Source organism: Microcaecilia unicolor, chromosome 7, assembly GCF_901765095.1.
Source record: "Microcaecilia unicolor chromosome 7, aMicUni1.1, whole genome shotgun sequence".
NCBI lineage: Eukaryota > Metazoa > Chordata > Amphibia > Gymnophiona > Siphonopidae > Microcaecilia > Microcaecilia unicolor.
In genome coordinates this window covers 280,227,472-280,250,424 of record NC_044037.1, presented here as the reverse complement: position 1 = coordinate 280,250,424, position 22,953 = coordinate 280,227,472, and the positions used below count along the sequence as shown (strand labels likewise).

General features: G+C 45.4%; 1 protein-coding gene across 1 annotated transcript in view; it reads left to right on the top strand.

Moving 5' to 3' along the window:
- KALRN (kalirin RhoGEF kinase) overlaps positions 1-22,953 on the top strand; it is a 1,371,746-nt gene that overhangs the window by 461,497 nt on the left and 887,296 nt on the right. Inside the window, exon 2 of the mRNA XM_030208706.1 lies at positions 16,595-16,669. Coding sequence (XP_030064566.1) covers positions 16,595-16,669 — 75 coding nt within the window. The remainder of the gene's footprint in view (positions 1-16,594; positions 16,670-22,953) is intronic.

The following is a 22,953-nucleotide window of genomic DNA, read 5'->3' as shown; positions in this document are numbered from 1 at the left end:
TCCTCACAGGCCAGCTGCAATAGAGAAGAGGCTGATATTTGTAGATAGGTGTAGTTACTAGAAATTCTTCTTTTTACTGTGGCCCGCCTCTCTGATGTAACTTCCTGTTTCCTCACAGGCCAGCTGCAATAGAGAAGAGGCTGATATTTGTAGATAGGTGTAGTTACTAGAAATTCTTCTTTTTACTGTGGCCCGCCTCTCTGATGTAACTTCCTGTTTCCTCACAGGCGAGCTGCAATAGGGAAGAGGCTGGTATTTGTAGATAGGTGTAGTTACTAGAAATTCTTCTTTTTACTGTGGCCCGCCTCTCTGATGTAACTTCCTGTTTCCTCACAGGCGAGCTGCAATAGAGAAGAGGCTGATATTTGTAGATAGGTGTAGTTACTAGAAATGCTTCTTTTTACTGTGGCCCGCCTCTCTGATGTAACTTCCTGTTTCCTCACAGGCCAGCTGCAATAGAGAAGAGGCTGATATTTGTAGATAGGTGTAGTTACTAGAAATTCTTCTTTTTACTGTGGCCCGCCTCTCTGATGTAACTTCCTGTTTCCTCACAGGCCAGCTGCAATAGAGAAGAGGCTGATATTTGTAGATAGGTGTAGTTACTAGAAATGCTTCTTTTTACTGTGGCCCGCCTGTCTGATGTAACTTCCTGTTTCCTCACAGGCCAGCTGCAATAGAGAAGAGGCTGATATTTGTAGATAGGTGTAGTTACTAGAAATTCTTCTTTTTACTGTGGCCCGCCTCTCTGATGTAACTTCCTGTTTCCTCACAGGCCAGCTGCAATAGAGAAGAGGCTGATATTTGTAGATAGGTGTAGTTACTAGAAATTCAGCTGGAGTAGGGTTACCATTTTGTGTCCTCTGAAAAAGAGGACACATGCCACGCCCCCGCCTGCACCCGCCACGCCCACTGCCACGCCCCTTTTGGATCGTAATTCCGCCCCCTTTCCCCTCCCCTCTTCACATAGTCCCCTCCCCCGCACCCCCCCATCACATACTCCCCTCCCCCTGTCACATGCTCCCCTCCCCTTCCTTACCATCTTCCCTGGTGGTCTAGTGACGTCTTCGGGGCAGGAAAGAGTCCCCTCTTTCCTGCCCGGAGCGCTGCCTGCCCTTGCCTACATCCTTCTCGGTCTCGGCTGAGGATTCAAAATGGCCGCCGAGAGTTGAAGCGGCCTCGCGAGACTTCAACTCTCGGTGGCCATTTTGAATCACCAGCAGAGACCGAGAAGGAGGATGGGCAAGGCAGAGCTCCGGGCAGGAAAGAGGGGGCTCTTTCCTGCCCCGAAAGACGTCACTAGACCACCAGGGAAGATGGTAAGGAAGGTGAGGGGAGACCCACGGCGCCGATGGATCGCGCAACTGCACGCACGCGCGCCCTCCCGCACGCACGTTTGTCCAGAAATCCGGACAAACGTGCATGCAGGCAAAACCCGCCGGACGCCCCGGACATGCCCTCAAAAAGAGGACATGTCCGGGGAAATCCGGACAAATGGTAACCCTAAGCTGGAGGAAATTTGAAGATTTCAGCAGGCAAAGAGTACTTGTACTTTAGACAATTCATCCACCCATTTGACAGACAGCTATATGAGCATCGCACTGGATGAACATTATCACTACATTTTAAGCTCTGGCTGACCAAGGATTTACAAAAAGTCGACATTTCATTGTGCAAATATATTGGCAAATCTCCTAGAAAATTAATAAAACAATTCACGGTGGACATTCATGAGAGAATGGTAGATGTTGCATTTTTCTCCTTTTCAGAAATACAGTTCTACAATTTTGTTTTATCTTAAGACAAAATAGATGGGCAGTACTGAACTGCAGTGGAAAGTGTAGTGAATTTCAGCCTCAGTACTGAAAAGCATTTATCCAGCTAGCCAAATAATTGCTGTAGGCAGCCCTCGTATATGGATTTTCAGTGTTATAATTACAGACTGTCCCAGCACTGTCTGGATATGTCAGGGCAGATTGTGTATATTCTGTAACATTACAGAAATTGGCACTCAGTGGGGGGCTTATCTTTGAGTGCCGTTTACTGAATCAGGCTCATAGCAGCAACATTCAGTCCGCTATCTGTATAGTTCTCTGAATAACATTCCGTAGAGCATAAAAGTTATTCGACAGCGGACTGAATGTTGCTGCTATGGGCTAGACTCAGTAAATGGCACTCAAAGATAAGCCCCCATTATGGAATAGCACTGAGTTCCAATTTTGGTGGCCAGATTTGGGCACATATCCCCAGTAGTTGTGGAGGGGCATAATCGAACGCGAATGCCCATCTCCATGGGCGTCTATCTCCGAGAACAGGTGTGTGAAGGGGCGGGACAAACCGTATTTTCAAAAAAAATGGGCGTCCATCTTTTTTCCGATAATACGGTTTGTGCCGGGCAAATGCATTGGATTTGTGCGGATTTGAGCTGGGCGGTATCGTTTTTCAGTGATAATGGAAACCGAAGGCGCCCAGCTCAAAAACGAACAAATCCAAGGCATTGGGTCGTGGGAGGGGCCAGGATTCGTAGTGCACTGGTCCCCCCTCACATGCCAGGACACCAACCGGGCACCCTAGGGGGCACTTGTAACAATTAAAAAAAAGTAAAATACCTCTGAAGTCCATAGCTCCCTTCCCTTGGGTGCTGAGCCCCCCAAATCCCCCCCAAAACCCACTCCCCACAGCTCTACACCATTACCATAGCACTTATGGCTGAAGGGGGGCACCTAGATGTGGGTACAGTGGGTCTTGCGGGCGGTTTGGAGGGCTCCCATTTACCACCACAAGTGTAACAGGTGGGGGGGTGGGCCTGGGTCCACCTGGCTGAAGTCCATTGCACCCACTAACAACTGCTCCAGGGACCTGCATACTGCTGTGATGGCATTTGAGGCTGGCATATACAGTGGGGGAAATAAGTATTTGATCCCTTGCTGATTTTGTAAGTGTGCCCACTGACAAAGACATGAGCAGCCCATAATTGAAGGGTAGGTTATTGGTAACAGTGAGAGATAGCACATCACAAATTAAATCCGGAAAATCACATTGTGGAAAGTATATGAATTTATTTGCATTCTGCAGAGGGAAATAAGTATTTGATCCCCCACCAACCAGTAAGAGATCTGGCCCCTACAGACCAGGTAGATGCTCCAAATCAACTCGTTACCTGCATGACAGACAGCTGTCGGCAATGGTCACCTGTATGAAAGACACCTGTCCACAGACTCAGTGAATCAGTCAGACTCTAACCTCTACAAAATGGCCAAGAGCAAGGAGCTGTCTAAGGATGTCAGGGACAAGATCATACACCTGCACAAGGCTGGAATGGGCTACAAAACCATCAGTAAGACGCTGGGCGAGAAGGAGACAACTGTTGGTGCCATAGTAAGAAAATGGAAGAAGTACAAAATGACTGTCAATCGACAAAGATCTGGGGCTCCACGCAAAATCTCACCTCGTGGGGTATCCTTGATCATGAGGAAGGTTAGAAATCAGCCTACAACTACAAGGGGGGAACTTGTCAATGATCTCAAGGCAGCTGGGACCACTGTCACCACGAAAACCATTGGTAACACATTACGACATAACGGATTGCAATCCTGCAGTGCCCGCAAGGTCCCCCTGCTCCGGAAGGCACATGTGACGGCCCGTCTGAAGTTTGCCAGTGAACACCTGGATGATGCCGAGAGTGATTGGGAGAAGGTGCTGTGGTCAGATGAGACAAAAATTGAGCTCTTTGGCATGAACTCAACTCGCCTTGTTTGGAGGAAGAGAAATGCTGCCTATGACCCAAAGAACACCGTCCCCACTGTCAAGCATGGAGGTGGAAATGTTATGTTTTGGGGGTGTTTCTCTGCTAAGGGCACAGGACTACTTCACCGCATCAATGGGAGAATGGATGGGGCCATGTACCATACAATTCTGAGTGACAACCTCCTTCCCTCCGCCAGGGCCTTAAAAATGGGTCGTGGCTGAGTCTTCCAGCACGACAATGACCCAAAACATACAGCCAAGGCAACAAAGGAGTGGCTCAGGAAGAAGCACATTAGGGTCATGGAGTGGCCTAGCCAGTCACCAGACCTTAATCCCATTGAAAACTTATGGAGGGAGCTGAAGCTGCGAGTTGCCAAGCGACAGCCCAGAACTCTTAATGATTTAGAGATGATCTGCAAAGAGGAGTGGACCAAAATTCCTCCTGACATGTGTGCAAACCTCATCATCAACTACAGAAGACGTCTGACCGCTGTGCTTGCCAACAAGGGTTTTGCCACCAAGTATTAGGTCTTGTTTGCCAGAGGGATCAAATACTTATTTCCCTCTGCAGAATGCAAATAAATTCATATACTTTCCACAATGTGATTTTCCGGATTTAATTTGTGATGTGCTATCTCTCACTGTTACCAATAACCTACCCTTCAATTATGGGCTGCTCATGTCTTTGTCAGTGGGCAAACTTACAAAATCAGCAAGGGATCAAATACTTATTTCCCCCACTGTAGGCTGGAAAAAAAAGTTGTTAAAGTTGGGTTTTTTTTGGTGGGAGGGGGTTAGTGACCACTGGGGGAGTCAGGGGTGGTCATCCCCAATTCTCTCCGGTGGTCATCTGGTCATTTAGGGCACTTTTTTGGGACTTGTTCGTGAAAAAAGGGTCCAAAAAAGTGACCCAAATTCACGCTAAAAATGCCTTTCTTTTTTCGATTATCGGCCGAGGATGCCCATCTCTCCTCGGCCGATAAACACGCCCCAGTCCCGCCTTCACCACACCTCCGACATGCCCCAGTCAACTTTGGCCGTTTCCATGACAGATTGCAGTTGAAGACGCCCAAAATTGGCTTTCGATTATACCGATTTGGGCGCCCATGGGAGAAAGACGCCCATCTCCCGATTTGGGTCGAAATATGGGTGTTTTTCTCATTCGAAAATAAGGCAGATAGTAGCATAGAAACATAGTAGATGATGGCAGATAAAGACCTGTACGGTCCATCCAGTCTGCCCATCAAGATAAACTCATTGTATGTGCTACTTTGACCTTGATTTGTCCTTGTCATTTTCAGGGCACAGACCGACAAAGTCTGCCAGCTTTGCTTCCCAATTACCAGTGTTGCCACCCAATCTCCTCTAAGCTTCTGTGGATCCATTGTTTCTAAACAGGATTCCTTTGTGTTTATTCCACACATTTTTTAATTCTGTTGCTGTTTTCATCCCCACCACCTCCTGTGGGAGGGCATTCCAAGTATCTAACATAGTAAATGATGGCAGATAAAGACCTGAATGGTCCATCCAGTCTGCCCAACAAGATAAACTCATTTTACATGGTATGTAATACTTTATATGTATATCCGAGTCTGATTTGTCCCTGCCTTTCTAAGGGCACAGACCATAGAAGTCCACCTTGCACCGGTTTTATTCTCCAAATACCGGCGTCGCCACCCAATGTCCGCTAAGAATCCATAGATCTATTCCTTCTAAACAGGATTCTTTTGTGTTTATCCCACGCATGTTTGAATTCCATTACTGTTTTCATCTCCATCACCTCCCACGGGAGGGCATTCCACGTATCCACCACCCTCTCCGTGAAAAAATACTTCCTGACATTAGTCCTGAGTCTGCCCCCCCCCCCCCCTTCAACCTCAATTCATGGCCTCTAGTTCTACCACCCTCCCGTCTCCGGAAAAGGTTCATATGCGGATTAATACCTTTCAAATATTTAAATGTCTGTATCATGTCACCCCTGTCTCCTTTCCTCCAAGGTGTACATGTTCAGGTCGGCAAGTCTATCCTCGAACGGTTTGCAACGCAAATCCCATACCATTTTTGTATCTTTTCTTTGCACCACTTCCAGTCTTTTTACATCTTTAGCCAGATACGGCCTCCAAAACTGAACACAATACTCCAAGTGGGGCCTCGCCAACGACTTGTAGAGGGGCATCAACACCTCCTTTCTTCTGCTGGTTATACCCCTCGCTATGCAGCCTAGCATCCTTGTAGCCACAGTCGTCGCCTTGTCACATTGTTTCTTCACCTTCATATCCTCCGACACCAACACCCCAAGGTCTCTTTCCTGAGTCAAGCTTACCAATCTCTCCCCTCCTATTCCTATATCTACCACCCTCTCAGTGAAAAAATACTTCCTGACATTACTCCTGAGTCTGCCACCTTCAATTTCAATTCATGTCCTCTAGTTCTACCGCCTTCCCATCTTTGGAAAAGGTTTGTTTGCAGATTAATACTTTTCAAATATTTGAATGTCTGTATCATATCACCTCTATTTCTCCTTTCCTCCAGGGTATACATGTTCAAGTCAGTAAGTCTCTCCTTGTATGTCTTGCAATGCAAATCCCATACCATTTAGCAAGATAAGGCCTCCAAAACTGAACACAGTACTCCAGGTGGGGCCTCACCAATGACTTGTACAGGGGCATCAACACCTCCTTTCTTTTGCTGGTTACACCTCTCTCTACACAGCCTAGCAACCTTCTAGCTACGGCCACCGCCTTGTCACACTGTTTCATCGCCTTCAGATCCTCAGATACTATCAGATTCTATAACACTACTCGCAAATTTTAGGAACTCTCCTGACCCACCCATGCACTTCCCTGGCCATGCCCCCTTTTGGGTTGCGTGCTATGGGATTTGGACAACACGTGGTTGTAGAATACCACATAGCAAGGCATGCGCCCAATTAAAAATTGGTGCCAATCGATGCCAATTAGCTCTCAACTATTTGCACTAATTGGCTCAGCCAATTTAGAAGGTTTTTAAAAAGGTGCGCTAGCATTTTTAGTGCACGCTAATCATTAGCGTGCGCTAAAAATGCTAGAGAAACCCATAGGAATATATGGGCATCTCTAACGTTTAGTACACACTTATTTTTAGTGCATGCTAAAAACGCTAATGCGCCTTTTTAAAGGAGCCTTAGTCAGGCGTACATCTTGAATCGGTGCCCGATTAATTCAGGGTCGTATGTATAGTGGTGCCAGTCAGTACTCTACACATATATTCGATACTATCCACTTTCCAGAGAGCAGCGCTAAACATGCACTCATAATTTCAGCGTCACGGCTGGAGTTTTAAAAAAACCTCTGACCACAGTGTCTAAATATCAGGCTTTTAGTTTTTTTTTTTCGTCTGTGTTGGGGAAAATTTGGACTTTAGAAATACCTTTTGCCAAGTCAGACCCCTCCCCCCTCCCAAATTTGAAGCCTTAATTGTTACTTGTGAATCTTTTCACACATCTCTGGCAACAGCATTTTCATATACATACAGACTTGGTTAGCTCTCAAGTTTTTAATTTCAGCCTTTTAAAAAAAAAAAAATTAACTTTATAACTTTCTTCCAAGGATGGATGGAGGGAGAGAGGAAATGGTTCAATATTTTGAATCTGCATTAATACAATTGTAGTTACATAAACCAGCCAGCAGGGGCTGTGATCTCTGTAGCACACGCACAGATTCCGATGATGGGCTTCTATCTTCGTGTATGCAGAAGGCAGAAAAACACATGCAGGTTGTTTCTCCCAGCTGTGTTTTCCCTCAATTCACTACTGCCTTGCCACTGGCCTTGCTGGGCCCAGCTATTTCACAGCTTTCATATCAAATAGGTTATTTCTCTGGAAGGAAGGGCTATTTTTATCCCTGTATGTTAGAAGTAGCATTTGCGATCCACGGGCTTTCAGTTGCTAGTTGCTTAGTAACTGGCCCTAATTGTGGAGTAAATTGCTGCACGAAACTCAAGAACGTCAGAAAGTAAATTATTGTTGTCGCAGGGCTGAAGTAATTTACACATCGTTTTCAAATTTGTCATCAACACTGAGGATGCTCAGATTTTGGCTGTTACAGCTGAGCATGGAGGAGGGGCATGGTATTATATAAACAGAGGATGAAATGGGCGATTCAGCACAGTTCAGGTGCAATGGTTAGATCTGCATGTTTTGTGATTCCTTCTATAGAGATAAAGTATCAATATCAGAATAGGGGTCGTAGCGTTTCCCTAATTGATCCATAGTAGGGTTACTGTATGGCTCCAGAAAAAGGAGGACGCATTGATCCAGTCCGGGTTTTGCTTCCATTGAAAGCAATGGAAGAAAAACCCGGACTGGCTCAATCTGTCCTCCTTTTTCTGGAATATTCGTACTGTGAGATCCAGTGTACCAAATTTTATAAACTAATTTTATTCAATCACAGCGTCATTTCCACGTTCTACTTTATTCACATTTGGTGACCTCAGCAGTGCTCATATTGAAAATGCCCCTCTATGAGTTAGAAAATAAACTGATTCAGATAGTTGACAGGGATGCGTGTGGAAAAGATGGTAGTGACTATGAACCTACAGAAGGAGAAAAGAAGTTTATAGAACCTCTTGAGCAACCGGAGAATGGGCTAAAATATAAACCACCTTATAACTGAAAGAGAAAAACGCCTAGATTTCGACCCAAATCAGGAGATAGACGTTTATCTCACAAAAACGAATAAATCGGTATAATGGAAAGCCGATTTTGGATGTTTTCAACTGCACTCCATCGCGGAAGCGTACAAAGATGAAGGGGCGTGTCGGAGGCGTGGCGAAGGTGGAACTGGGGCGTGGTTATCGGCCGAGGAGAGATGGGCGCCTTTCGCCGATAATGGAAAAAAAGTAAGCTTTTGAAGCTAGAATTTAGGGCACTTTTCCTGGACCCTGTTTTTTCACGAATAAGGCCCCAAAAAGTGCCCTAAATGACCAGATTACCACCAGAGGGAATCGGGGATGACCTCCCCTGACTCCCCCAGTGGTCACTAACCCCCTCCCACCACAAAAAAATGATGTTTCACAACTTTTTATTTTCACCCTCAAATGTCATACCCACCTCCCTGGCAGCAGTATGCAGGTCCCTGGAGCAGTTGTTAGGGGGTGCAGTGGACTTCAGGCAGGTGGACCCAGGCCCATCCCCCCCTACCTGTTACAATTGTGCTGCTTAATGCTTAGTCGTCCAACCCCCCCAAACCCACTGTACCCATATGTAGGTGCCCCCCTTCACCCCTTAGGGCTATAGTAATGGTGTAGACTTGTGGGCAGTGGGTTTTGAGGGGGATTTGGGGGGCTCAACACACAAGGGAAGGGTGCTATGCACCTGGGAGCTCTTTTACCTTTTTTTTTGTTTTTGTAAAAGTGCCCCCTAGGGTGCCCGGTTGGTGTCCTGGCATGTGAGGGGGACCAGTGCACTACGACTCCTGGCCCCTCCCATGAACAAATGCCTTGGATTTATTCGTTTTTGAGCTGGGCGCTTTCATTTTCCATTATCACTGAAAAACAAAAATGCCCAGCTCACAAATTGTCGAATAAAACATGGATGTCTATTTTTTTCGAAAATACGGTTCGGTCCGCCCCTTCACGGACCCGTTCTTGGAGATAAACGCCCATGGAGATAGACGTTTTCGTTCAATTATGCCCCTCCACGTAATATACATCTATGTGATCTGTCTTGACGTGCATGCCAAAATATTAATCCTGCAAATTTAGGCCACAAATAGAGTTGTCTGGGTGTATAAGTGATCTACATCATATGTATATCGAGAGAGGACATGTAGATTGCCCTACATAAAAATAAGCATGACACTAAAAGTCATAGTAAACATAGTGCCAACTGCAAAATCAAAAGAATGACGGACCCTAAAGAGCATGTGGTTGAGCATATTATGTAATAATGATCTATCTTAAGATGAAAGAGTGCATTAAAAATGGGGTTGTAATATCGACTAAACATGAGTGAAATATATCAAGAGATATCTCATATGTACACAATATATATGGAATAGGATCAGGCTCTTCAAAACAGACCAATGATGCTTAATATAAATTGTAAACGTTTACTGAGGATGACTCAACACCATGCCGAAACATGGTACTGTGTTGAGTCATCCTCAATAAAAGCTTACAATTGATACTGAGCGTCTTTGGTCTGTTTTGAAGAGCCTGATCCTGTTCCCACTCTTCGTCTTACACGTGATTCCCCATGGGACTTTAGCGGTCCTTCCACTTCTGTGGTTTTCTTGGACAATATATATGTGCACACATCTGAAATAGAATGACGATATGAAAGAACGTGTCGTGGATGAGATCATATTGCCAACTGCCTAAAGTGTCAGTCTGATGAGGTTTCTCAATATAGGAGAATTTACTTATTATTACTGTTCCTATTATATTTATTATTATGTTTATTTTATATTGCAATTTTTATGTTATTTCTGGTTTTATAGCCTTGTTTTAATTAGATGTCTAGCATTTACAGTCATTTTTTAAGCATTTCATTAAATTCTGTTTTGATGTAATATTACATTTTTATGTTTTTTTACATTTATTTATTTATTTGTAACATTTTTACCCCGCACTATCCCACTCAATAGCAGGCTCAATGCGGCTTACATAGTAAAACAGGACAACAAATTGATATATAGTTATTATAATAACATGTAGTTATTATAGGGAAAATGTAGGGGAGGGGTAAGGAGAAGGATATAATAGATTGTGTGGAGGTGGGTAAAAAGGAGTATGTTAAAGGAATAATAGGGGAGTACATTCTGGTTCTGAATTCTTGGATTGGTCTAGTGGTACACATGGACTTATTATTTACACATGTAATTCACCATTCTTCCCAAGATCCGTCTTCCGCAGCCTAGTGCAATCACTCGTACTCAGCCATCTGGATTACTGCAACTCACTATACGCAGGATGTAAAGAACAAATACTGAGAAAACTTCAAACAGCCCAAAACACAGCAGCCAGACTCATCTTCGGGAAACCAAAATACGAAAGTGCGAAACCTTTACGAGAGAAGCTACACTGGCTCCCACTCAAGGAACGCATCACCTTCAAAGTATGCACACTAGTCCACAAAAGCATCCATGGTGAAGCCCCAGCCTACATGTCTGACTTAATAGACCTACCACCCAGAAACGCCAAAAGATCATCCCGAACCTTCCTCAACCTCCACTTCCCAAACTGCAAAGGCATAAAATACAAAGTGCTGCACACATCAACCTTTTCCTACATGAGCACGCAATTCTGGAATAAACTACCACGCAACCTGAAAACGATCTACGAACTAACCGACTTCCACAAACTATTAAAGACTCGTCTCTTTGAAAAAAATCTATTGAAAGGATCAAAACAAATGAATTACACACACACAGTTAGCAATGCATCAATACACTCTCTTCTATATTCTCATCCCCAGTCATTTTATCACATTTAAACCTCAATTTACAGATAAAATGTTATACCCGAATGTTCTCTTGCTATTGTTCTGTTGCCTTATCAGCATCCGTTGTTCTTCCACTGTTCCACCGTTTTTTTCCTTGTTTATTCCCTTAATGATACTTTGACTTTGTCCTAACCTAACTCCTCACAATGTAACCCATAATCGAGTTGTAACAAATTGTATTTCCATCAATACAATGTATTGTAAGCCACACTGAACCCGCAAATAGGTGGGAAAATGTGGGATACAAATGCAATAAATCAATAATAATAAAATAACTATTCTGCTCTCGATGTACATCAGAATTTTGTATGCTCTTACCTGGCTGCTTAAATGGTACTTAGCCGGCTACCTCACGATATTCAATGGGAGATAGCTAGCTGTCTCCCGCTGAATATTGCCAGTTAGCGGCTTGCCGGTTATATCGCCCGATATAGCTGGCTATCTGCTGATTTTTAACATCAGTTTGGTGGCCATATTTGGCCACGTGAATAGGTGGAATATCTTTGGCCAGTTTGAACTTAACCGGCCAGTGCTGTATATCGGCTTGGCAGATTAAGTTCAAACTGGCCAAAAATAAACCGAATATCCAATACCAGTCACCGGAAATAGCCCAACATTGAATATCCAGGCTCAGCGCCAACCGCGGTCTGAATATCAGGGCCTCCGTATCTATTCTGATATTACTGTACTTCTTATGGAGGCAATCGCTGAAATGTGGCTGTGTCGGGTCACTGGTTTATGAGACCTGGTCCTGTTATCTTTTCATATACGTGTGTAGGTGCACAGGTGTGCATGTATACACAAGCATTCTAAGTGTGTAAATATTAGTGCCTAGATTATAGAGTTGCCCTTTATGTGGATACCTGAGACAATAGGAGGAAAAGTGACTTGCTTAGCTCACAAGCAGGCTTATTTTTGAAAGAGAAGGACGCCCATCTTTCGACACAAATCGGAAGATGGGCGTCCTTCTCACAGGGTCGCCCAAATCGGCATAATCGAAAGCCATTTTTGGGTGTCCTCAACTGCTTTCCGTCGCGGGGACGACCAAAGTTCACGGGGGGGGGGGGGGGGGGGGGGGGGAGGGAGGATGGGTGTCGGAGGCGTAGCGAGTGCGGGACTGGGGTGTGCCTAACACATGGAAGTCCTCGACCGATAATGGAAAAAAGAAGGGCGTCCCTGATGAAAACTTGTATGACTTTACCTGGTCCTTTTTTTCTTACGACCAAGCCACAAAAATGTGCCCTAAATGACCAGATAACCTCCGGAGGGAATCGGAGATGACCTCCCCTTACTCCCCCAGTGGTCACTAACCCCCTCCCACCCTCAAAAAAAAAAAATTTTTAATATTTTTTCCAGCCTCTATGCCAGCCTCAAATATCACATACCCAGCTCCATGACAGCAGTATACAGGTCCCTGGAGCAGTTTTAGTGGGTGCAGTGCACTTCAGGCAGGTGGACCCAGGCCCATCCCCCCCTACCTGTTACACTTGTGGTGGTAAATGTGAGCCCTTCAAACCCACTGTACCCACATGTAGCTGCCCCCCTTCACCCCTTAGGTCTATGGTAGTGGTGTATAGTTGTGGGGAGTGGGTTTTTTTGGGGAGGGGGGATGGGGTTGGGGGGGGTTGGAGGGGTAGCACACAAGGTAAGGGAGCTATGCACCTGGGAGCAATTTTTGAAGTCCACTGCAGTGCCCCCAAGGGTGCCCAGTTGGTGTCTTGGCATGTCAGGGGGACCAGTGCACTACGAATGCTGACTCCTTCCACGACCAAAGGGCTTGGATTTGGTCGTTTCTGAGATGGGCGTCCTCGGTTTCCATTATCGCCGAAAATCGGGAACGACCATCTCTAAGGTCGACCTAAATGCTGAGATTTGGGCGTCCCCGACCGTATTATCAAAACGAAAGATGGACGCCCATCTTGTTTCGATAATACGGGTTTCCCCACCCCTTCGCCGGGACGTCCTGTGAGGACGTCCTCAGGAAAACTTGGGCATCCCTTTCGATTATGCCCCTCCTTCGTATTATCGAAACAAGATGGCCGTCCATCTTTCGTTTTGATAATAAGGTTGGGGACGCCCAAATCTCAACATTTAGGTCGACCTTAGAGATGGTCGTTCCCGATTTTCGGCGATAATGGAAACTGAGGACGCCCATCTCAGAAACGACTATCTCTACCTACAATGAAATTCTCTCCACTGCTCTGGATACCCTAGCACCATCTGTCTCTCGCCCCACTAAGCGCATTAATCCTCAGCCCTGGTTAACCCCTTGCATCCGTTACCTTCGCTCCTGCACCCGCTCTGCTGAACGACTCTGGAGGAAATCTCGCACCCTGTCAGACTTCACCCATTTCAAATTCATGCTATCCTCCTTCCAGTCCTCCCTATTCCTTGCCAAACAGGAATATTATTCTCAATTAACCAATTCTCTTGGCTCCAACCCTCGTCGCCTCTTCACCACCTTCAACTCCCTACTTAAAGTATCCTCCGCTCCCACCCCCCCTCTCTCTCTCCTCAAACACTAGCTGACTACTTCCGCGATAAAGTGCAGAAGATAAACCTTGAATTCACTTCCAAGCCTTCTCCTCCCTGTGACTTCTTAACCCACTCCCTCAACCAACCTAACCTGGCCTCCTTCTCCTACTTCCCTGAGATCACCGAAGAGGAAACTGCTCGCCTTCTTTCTTCCTCTAAGTGCACCACCTGTTCCTCTGATCCCATTCCCACCAATCTGCTTACCAATATCTCTCCTACAGTTAACCCCTCAATCTGTCACATCCTCAACCTCTCTCTCTCCACTGCCACTGTCCCTGACACCTTCAAGCACGCTGTAGTCACACCACTTCTCAAAAAACCATCACTTGACCCCACCTGTCCCTCCAACTACCGCCCCATCTCTCTTCTACCCTTCCTCTCCAAATTACTTGAACGTGCTGTCCACAGCCGCTGCCTTGACTTCCTCTCCTCTCAGGCCGTCCTCGACCCGCTTCAATCCGGCTTTCGCCCACTACACTCAACAGAAACAGCACTCTCTAAAGTCTGCAATGACCTGTTCCTTGCCAAATCCAAAGGTCACTATTCCATCCTCATCCTCCTCGACCTATCTGCCGCCTTTGACACCGTCAATCATAATTTACTTCTTGACACACTGTCCTCATTTGGGTTCCAGGGCTCTGTCCTCTCCTGGTTCTCCTCGTATCTTTCCCAACACACCTTCAGAGTATTTTCTAATGGCTGTTCTTCCACCCCCGTCCCACTCTCTGTTGGGGTCCCTCAAGGATCTGTCCTTGGACCGCTTCTTTTCTCGATATACACCTCTTCCCTGGGCTCATTGATCTCATCACATGGTTTCCAGTACCATCTCTATGCTGATGATACCCAGCTTTACCTCTCCACTTCCGACATCACAGTTGAAACCCAGGTCAAAGTTTCGGCCTGCCTTTCAGACATCGCTGCCTGGATGTCCAACCGGCATCTGAAACTGAACATGGCAAAGACTGAGCTCCTTGTCTTTCCACCCAAACCCTCTTCTCCTCTTCCCCCACTTTCTGTCTCTGTTGACAACGCCCTCATCCTCCCCGTCTCTTCAGCCCGCAATCTCGGAGTCATTTTTTACTCTTCCCTCTCCTTCTCTGCCCATATCCAGCAGACAGCTAAGACCTGTCGCTTCTTCCTCTATAATATTAGCAAAATTCACCCATTCCTCTCTGAACAGACCACCTGAACCCTCGTCCACTCGCTCGTTACCTCTCGTCTTGACTATTGCAACCTTCTCCTCACTGGCCTCCCGCTTAGCCACCTATCCCCCCTTCAATCTGTCCAAAATTCCGCCGCACGTCTTATCTACCGCATGAACCGATACTCTCATATCACCCCTCTCCTCAAGTCGCTTCACTGGCTCCCGATCCGCTACCGTATACAGTTCAAGCTTCTCCTATTGACCTTCAAGTGCACTCAATCTGCAGCCCCCCATTACCTCTCTACCCTCCTCTCCCCATATGTTCCCACCCGTAACCTCTGCTCTCAGGACAAATCATTCCTTTCTGTACCCTTCTCCACCACCGCTAACTCCAGACTCCGCCCCTTCTGCCTCGCATCACCTTATGCCTGGAACAGACTTCCTGAGCCCATACGCCATGCGCCCTCCCTGCCCATTTTCAAGTCCTTACTCAAGGCCCATCTCTTCTCCCTTGCTTTTGGTGCCTAACCACCTTCCCATTCCTGATACCTACACTGACTACATAGTTTTTACCTTTAGATTGTAAGCTCTCTTGAGCAGGGACTGTCCTTCCCCATGTTTAAACTTGTACAGCGCTGCGTAACCCTGGCAGCGCTATAGAAATGCTAAGTAGTAGTAGTAGTAGTAAGGAGTGCCAATGAGAGAAGTGGGATTTGAACCCTGATTTTAAGCTTTGTCTCTGCTTGTTGATAGACACTAAAGATGGGCTTGGGAGAAAAACTAAGCTCAGTGGGTTGCAGTAAAGGTAAAGAAAATTAACGGCCACAGCTGGAGTGATACAGGAATCTGGCTCGCATGGTTAACGCCAGGGAAGCATGCGTAGCTTCAGCAAACGTAGGCAGGAGTAACTGAGTTGATTGGGCGGCCACATGGTCTTTATCTCTGTGTTTCTGTGCACATGACTATGTTAATCTCATTCACTGGGCTTATACGGTCAAAACTGAGATTCCATGAACCCCTACCCTTGGTGAAATTCCTAGAAATTCCCGGGTTAGCAGTGGGCTCCAGAATCCTCATTCTTTAGAAAAATATTCTGTCTTTGTACTTCATGGAGAGGTGGTAAATAAGGAAAGCAGCGTTGACGAGAACAGAACACCACAAAGCATTCCTTTCCATGGGTTGCTAGCTGGTGGCTCTCGCTGCTGTGATGGATATTCGGTAGACGCTGACAGGTGTGTTGTAATGTCCTTCAGAAACTTCAGTTGTGTTGATTAACAGCTGATGAAATACCAGAGTCTGTTGTGGAATGAGTTACAAATATCTGAACTGTACCGACAAGAGAAGCTTTATCATCGTAATGAAAAAAACAGACGTACGTCATTTACCATACCTGTTCATTGCCAGAGCATTCCACAGATCGCTGCAGTTCAAGTGAAACAGGGGCTCCTTTATGAAAGTTTTGCATCAGTGTTATCAACATCAAAAAACATCTGATTTTCAACAGGGAAATAAACACTGCTGTGGTTCTGGCACTGGTGAAAACTGACAGAAAAATTTAATAAATCACCCATATTTGGTGTGTTTTTTTAAAGAAAATGTTTCCAGTGGTTTTCTTTTCCTTTTTGTAGAATACAATCTGCAGAAAACCAGTTCTAATTTATCGTTGTTGCTTTCTGCTTCTTCCGCAGGGTCTTTTCGAAATGACGGCTTAAAAGCTACTGATGTGCTGCCCATATTGAAAGAAAAAGTGGCCTTTGTATCAGGTGAGCATTGGATACACATTGCAGCGTTTTGATAATGTTTTCCATGTGCTTTGAACATCGTCTGCCGTAGCATTATTCAGACTAAAGATCCAACATACTTTTCTAAATACACTATCCACCTTATAATTGAAAGAGAAAAACGCCTAGATTTCGACCCAAATCGGGAGATAGACGTTTATCTCACAAAAACGAATAAATCGGTATAATGGAAAGCCGATTTTGGACGTTTTCAACTGCACTCCATCGCGGAAGCGTACAAAGTTGACGGGGGCGTGTCAGAGGCATGGCGAAGGCGGAACTGGGGCGTGGTTATAGGCCAAGGAGAGATGGGCGCCTTTCGCCGATAATGGAAAAAAAGTATGCGTTTGTAGCTAGAATTTAGGTCACTTTTCCTGGACCCTGTTTTTTCACGAATAAGGCACCAAAAAGTGCCCTAAATGACCAGATTACCACCAGAGGGAATCAGGGATGACCTTCCCTGACTCCCCCAGTGGTCACTAACCCCCTCCCACCACAAAAAATGATGTTTCACAACTTTTTATTTTCACCCTCAAATGTCATACCCACCTCCCTGGCAGCAGTATGCAGGTCCCTGGAGCAGTTGTTAGGGGGTGCAGTGGACTTCAGGCAGGTGGACCCAGGCCCATCCCCCCCTACCTGTTACAATTGTGCTGCTTAATGCTTAGTCGTCCAACCCCCCCAAACCCACTGTACCCACATGTAGGTGCCCCCCTTCACCCCTTAGGGCTATAGTAATGGTGTAGGCTTGTGGGCATTGGGTTTTGAGGGGGATTTGGGGGGCTCAACACATAAGGGAAGGGTGCTATGCACCTGGGAGCTCTTTTACCTTTTTTTTTTTTTTTTTTTGTAAAAGTGCCCCCTAGGGTGCCCGGTTGGTGTCCTGGCATGTGAGGGGGACCAGTGCACTATGAATCCTGGCCCCTCCCACGAACAAATGCCTTGGATTTATTCGTTTTTGAGCTGGGCGCTTTCATTTTCCATTATCGCTGAAAAACAAAAACGCCCAGCTCACAAATTGTCGAATAAAACATGGACGTCTATTTTTTTCGAAAATACGGTTCGGTCCGCCCCTTCACAGACCCGTTCTCGGAGATAAACGCCCATGGAGATAGACATTTTCGTTCGATTATGCCCCTCCATGTGGTCACATTTTGAAGAAGAGAACCTTACAGACTCTTAAAACTCATACACATCATCAATCTTGGATAATCGTTATATTGATTCAGTAAAAGGTATCCCAGACTGACAGGAATTGAGAGTAATTGTGAACTGAAGTCCTTTCGTGGGTCCTTTTACTAAGGTATGCCAAAAAATGGCCTGCACTGGTGGAGGCGCCTCACCTGCAAAAAAGGCCTTTTTTTTTGGCCAAAAATGGATGTGCAGCAAAATGAAAATTGGCGTGCATCCATTTTGGGCCTGAGACCTTGCCACCACCCACTGACTTAGTGGTAAGGTCTCACACGTTAACTGGACGGTAATCGTCAGCGCACATACAATGGCGATTACTACCCAGTTAGCGCCGCAAGCCGGAAAACTTTCCAGCGCATAGCAGATGCGCATAAAAAACGAAATTACCGCCCGGGCCATGTGGTAGCCAAGCAGTAGTTCAAAACTGATGCACTTAGGATGCGCGTACACACTTACGCAGCTTAGTAAAAGGGCCCCTCAATCTTCTAGCTACAGAATAGCAAAAGGACATAGCATAGAATGACTTTCCCCCTATTTTGATTTGAGTCTAATTACTTTTCATTAATTTCAACAATTTAGTAATGCAAAAGGGCTTTCTGGATAATGTATGATTTCTGGCTGTATTGACGATTCAGGGTTATGAGCTAGATTCTATATTTGGCGCCGAAAAAATTTGCGTGGATGGAAAATGTGGCTACGTGTATTCTATAAACAGCACCTAAAGTTAGGCGTGGTTTATACAATATGTGTAGCGCCATCCACGCAACTAAAATTTAGGCACAGTTATTTACACCAATGAAAAGCTGGTGTACATGCCCACGCCTAACTTTAGGCACAGAACCGGTTATTTTATAACAGTATGTGAAAATTTTAGGAACGCTCATGACCCACCCATGCTCTTCCAATGGCCACACCCCCTTTTAAGAGTCACGTGGTAAAAGTTACACGAACTACTTTATAGAATATGCTTAGCGAGTAGTGCATGTAATTTCTAATTAGTGCCAATAATTGCTTGTTAATATCCAATTATCAGCACTGATTGGCTTGTTAACCAATTGAGTTGTGCATGCAAATCAGAATATGTCCTGATTTGCGCACACAACTCAAGTTGCATTATATAGAATTTGGGGGGATCTATGATAATGTACTAGATGATAGGAAAATTATTGTAATCCACATAGAAGGGAAATGTGCCACAAGACAAATATTGTTAGAAAGTCTGAATTATTAATTAGACTGTCTTAATAGTAACTCACTTTGATTGAGGCTCAGATGAAGTCTTCCTGCTGATGGTTAGAGTGGTGAAGGAGGTCCTTGCTGGAAAAGAAGTCTGTTTGGCAGATTTGTTGAGTATGGAACCTGGCTTGTCCCAGAGAGATTCAGTGAAGGTCCAGAGAGGTACAGATCATCTAGCAGGCAGGTCCAAGGAAAGGTGCAGGTCCAGAGATGTAAAGAGAAGAGAAGATACCAGACTGAGAGTGTTTAATTTTTTTTTTATAATTTTTTGTTGAGCCATAGGCTGAAGTCAAGTGGGGTGTATTTGATTCAATGAAAACTCAGGATAGCTGAAAACTGGTTCTTTCTGGTTTTTGAGATGGAGCATGGTAGCTGGTCACGTTTCCTGTCTAACCAATCACAGTGCTGTTGTACACACTCCAGAAGTTACTTGACAGGATTAAAAGAGTCATTGTCTGGGAGTTTCAGGTAGATGGGCTTTCTTTTGTCAGATTAGGTGGTTCATTGTCTGGGAGTTTCAGGTAGATGGGCTTTCTTTTGTCAGATTAGGTGGTTCATTGTCTGGGAGTTTCAGGTAGATGGGCTTTCTTTTGTAAGATTAGGTGGTTCATTGTCTGGGAGTTTCAGGTAGATGGGCTTTCCAGTCTTTTCGATTGCTGTCAATATGCAGACTTTTGTTCTTTGGAGATGTGGTGATTAACTGTTTAGTATTCAGCTAGCTAGTTCTGTTGTTATACTGGTGGGCCATCCAATAGTCCTTTTGTTTCAGGCTTTCTCTGGTCTTCAGGGGCAGAGTAGAGACAGTTCTGTTTTCTGAGCAAGTAACATTCAAATGTCTTTGCCAAATATTGTATATATTTGTTTCTTTTTTTCCAGCAAAACAAATAATTCTGAAAATTCATTGTATACACTGCAATTTCTCACAATCCGCATGCACTTTGACAACACTGAATAGTTTTGTGTCATCTGTAAATTTAATCACCTGACTCGTGGTTCCGATTTCCAGATCATTTATAAATGTGTTAAATGGCACCAAGCTGGCAGGATTAGTGTAGCTTCCTCCGGACCCCAGGTAAAAAAAAATATATATATATAACCCACCGGGTTACATTAGGGTTGTCTATGACTATGAAAGGGTTAACTAGTTTGCAGACCAATACACTTAACAGGTACAGTACAACAAGGTTTGTCATCTGTTCATTGAATACACTGAGGGCAATGTTAATGTAAGTAAATTCTCCTCTTTTTCACCTTTTTATGCCCTTTGAACCTCTTTCAACTTCTTTCCTTTTTTTCTAGCTTCTGCTCTTGTCATTCTAGGCCCACAGTCCTCCCATGTTGTTAGCAACAGCAGCCTAGAAGATACTGACAGATAGGGGTTATTTGGTTCACCCATTCTTTCTATTAATATCTCTGGTCTACTCCTTCTTTTTCTCTGTTTCCAAGGTCCCTCTGTGTTTATCTTCACCTGCATGTGGAGTGGAACAGGTGGATGTGAAGCGTCTGTTCACGCTTTCCAAAAATACTAGGACTAGGGGACATGCGATTAGGGTTACCATTCGTCCGGATTTCCCCGGACATGTCCTCTTTTTGAGGGCATGTCCGGGGCGTCCGGCGGATTTTGCCTGCACCCACGTTTGTCCGGATTTCTGGACAAACGTGGGCGCGGGTGCGGGCTGGCGCGTGCGTGTGGGCGATCGGCGCCGTGGGTATGGTCTCCCCTGTCCCCTCCCCTTCCTTACCATGTTCCCTGGTGGTCTAGTGACGTCTTCGGGGTAGGAAAGAGCCCCCTCTTTCCTGCCCGGAGCGCTGCCTCCCCTATCTATCATCCTCCTCGGTCTGGCTGGGGATTCAAAATGGCCGCCGAGAGTTGAACTCTCGCGAGGCCGCTTCAACTCTCGGTGGCCATTTTGAATCCCCAGCCAGACCGAGGAGGATGCAGCAGGCAAGGGCAGGCAAGGGCAGGCAGCGCTCCGGGCAGGAAAGAGGGGGCTCTTTCCTGCCCCGAAGAGAAGACACTACTAGACCACCAGGGCTAGATAGTAAGTGAGGGGGGGGTATGTGAGAGGGGGGGAGGGGACTATGTGACGGGGGGCGGGGAATAGGGGCGGAACGAGGACCCGAAGGGGGCGTGGTGGGGCGGGGCATGAGGCATGGCGGGGGCGGGGTAGGGGGCGTGACATGTGTCCTCTTTTTCAGAGGACACAAAATGGTAACCCTACATGCGATGAAACTACAGTGTAGTAAATGTAAAACAAATCAGAGAAACTTTTTCTTCACCCAACGCATAATTAAACTCTGGAATTCATTGCCGGAGAACGTGGTGAAGGCGATTAGCTTGGCAGAGTTTAAAAAGGGGTTAGATGGTTTCCTAAAGGACAAGTCCATAAACCACTACTAAATGGACTTGGGAAAAATCCACAATTCCAGGAATAACATGTATAGAATGTTTGTACGTTTAGGAAGCTTGCCAGGTGCCCTTGGCCTGGATTGGCCGCTGTCGTGGAGAGGATGCTGGGCTCGATGGACCCTTGGTCTTTTCCCAGTGTGGCATTACTTATGTACATTTGAATTCTGTCATGCTTTTAGCTTCTGCCACTTCTGTTGGAAGTCTGTTCTAGGCATCTATACCTACTTTCTGGTGCTTTACGAAAGCATGCTAGATATTTAAATATTTGTGTCACATCTCTCTTACTCCATTCTTCCTTCTTGAAAGTACATATTTACAGGTCAGTTTTCAGTTCCCATGGTCAGCTGTTTGGTTTGTTTTTACACTGGCTGTATCAGGTAATATAAAAATCATGGTGGTCAATGTTGTTTTAAATGCTGGCATCCTTTCCTCTCCCTTAGAAATCCTATGCACCTGTCCCAAACTTTCTTGGATTCAGTTACAGATTGCATCTCCACCACCTCCACCGGGAAGCTGTTCACAAATTCACCACCCTTTCCGCGAAGAAGGTTACCTCTGAGTCTGACCCCCTTTAACCTTCATCCTATGCCCCCTCATCCAGAGCTTCCTTTGAATTGAAAAAGACTTGCCTCCTGTATATTTATGCAATGAAGGTATTTTTATTATTTATTGCATTTGTATCCCACATTTTCCCACCTTTTTGCAGGCTCAGTGTGGCTTACAATACATCATGAGTGGTGGAAATATATAAGAATATAGACATTGGGTAACATGATAATGATAAAACATGATAGTAGTGGAGGAGTGGCCTAGTGGTTAGGGTGGTGGACTTTGGTCCTGAGGAACTGAGTTCGATTCCTGGCACAGGCAGCTCCTTGTGACTCTGGACAAGTCACTTAAACCCTCCATTGCCCCATGTAAGCCGCATTGAGCCTGCCATGAGTGGGAAAGTGCGGGGTACAAATGTAACAAAAATAAAATAGATACTATTGGAGATTCTACATGGAATGCTGCTACTATTGGAGATTCTACATGGAATGTTGCTATTCCACTAGCAACATTCCATGCAGAAGCCTGCGTGGCCACATTGGTGATCTGCAAGGGCCGACTTCTACATGGAATGTTGGAATAGCAACATTCCATGTAGAATCTCAAATAGTAGCAACAGTGGAGGAGTGGCCTAGTGGTTAGGGTGGTGGACTTTGGTCCCGAGGAACTGAGTTCAATTCCTGGCACAGGCAGCTCCTTGTGACTCTGGGCAAGTCACTTAACCCTCCATTGCCTACCGCATTGAGCCTGCCATGAGTGGGAAAGTGCGGGGTACTAATGTAACAAAAAATAAACAAGCAAATATTGTAAGACAGTTCTGGATATATATGTATAGGAGTTGACATTTATTGATCTTTGTGATTTTTATGTTTACGAAGAC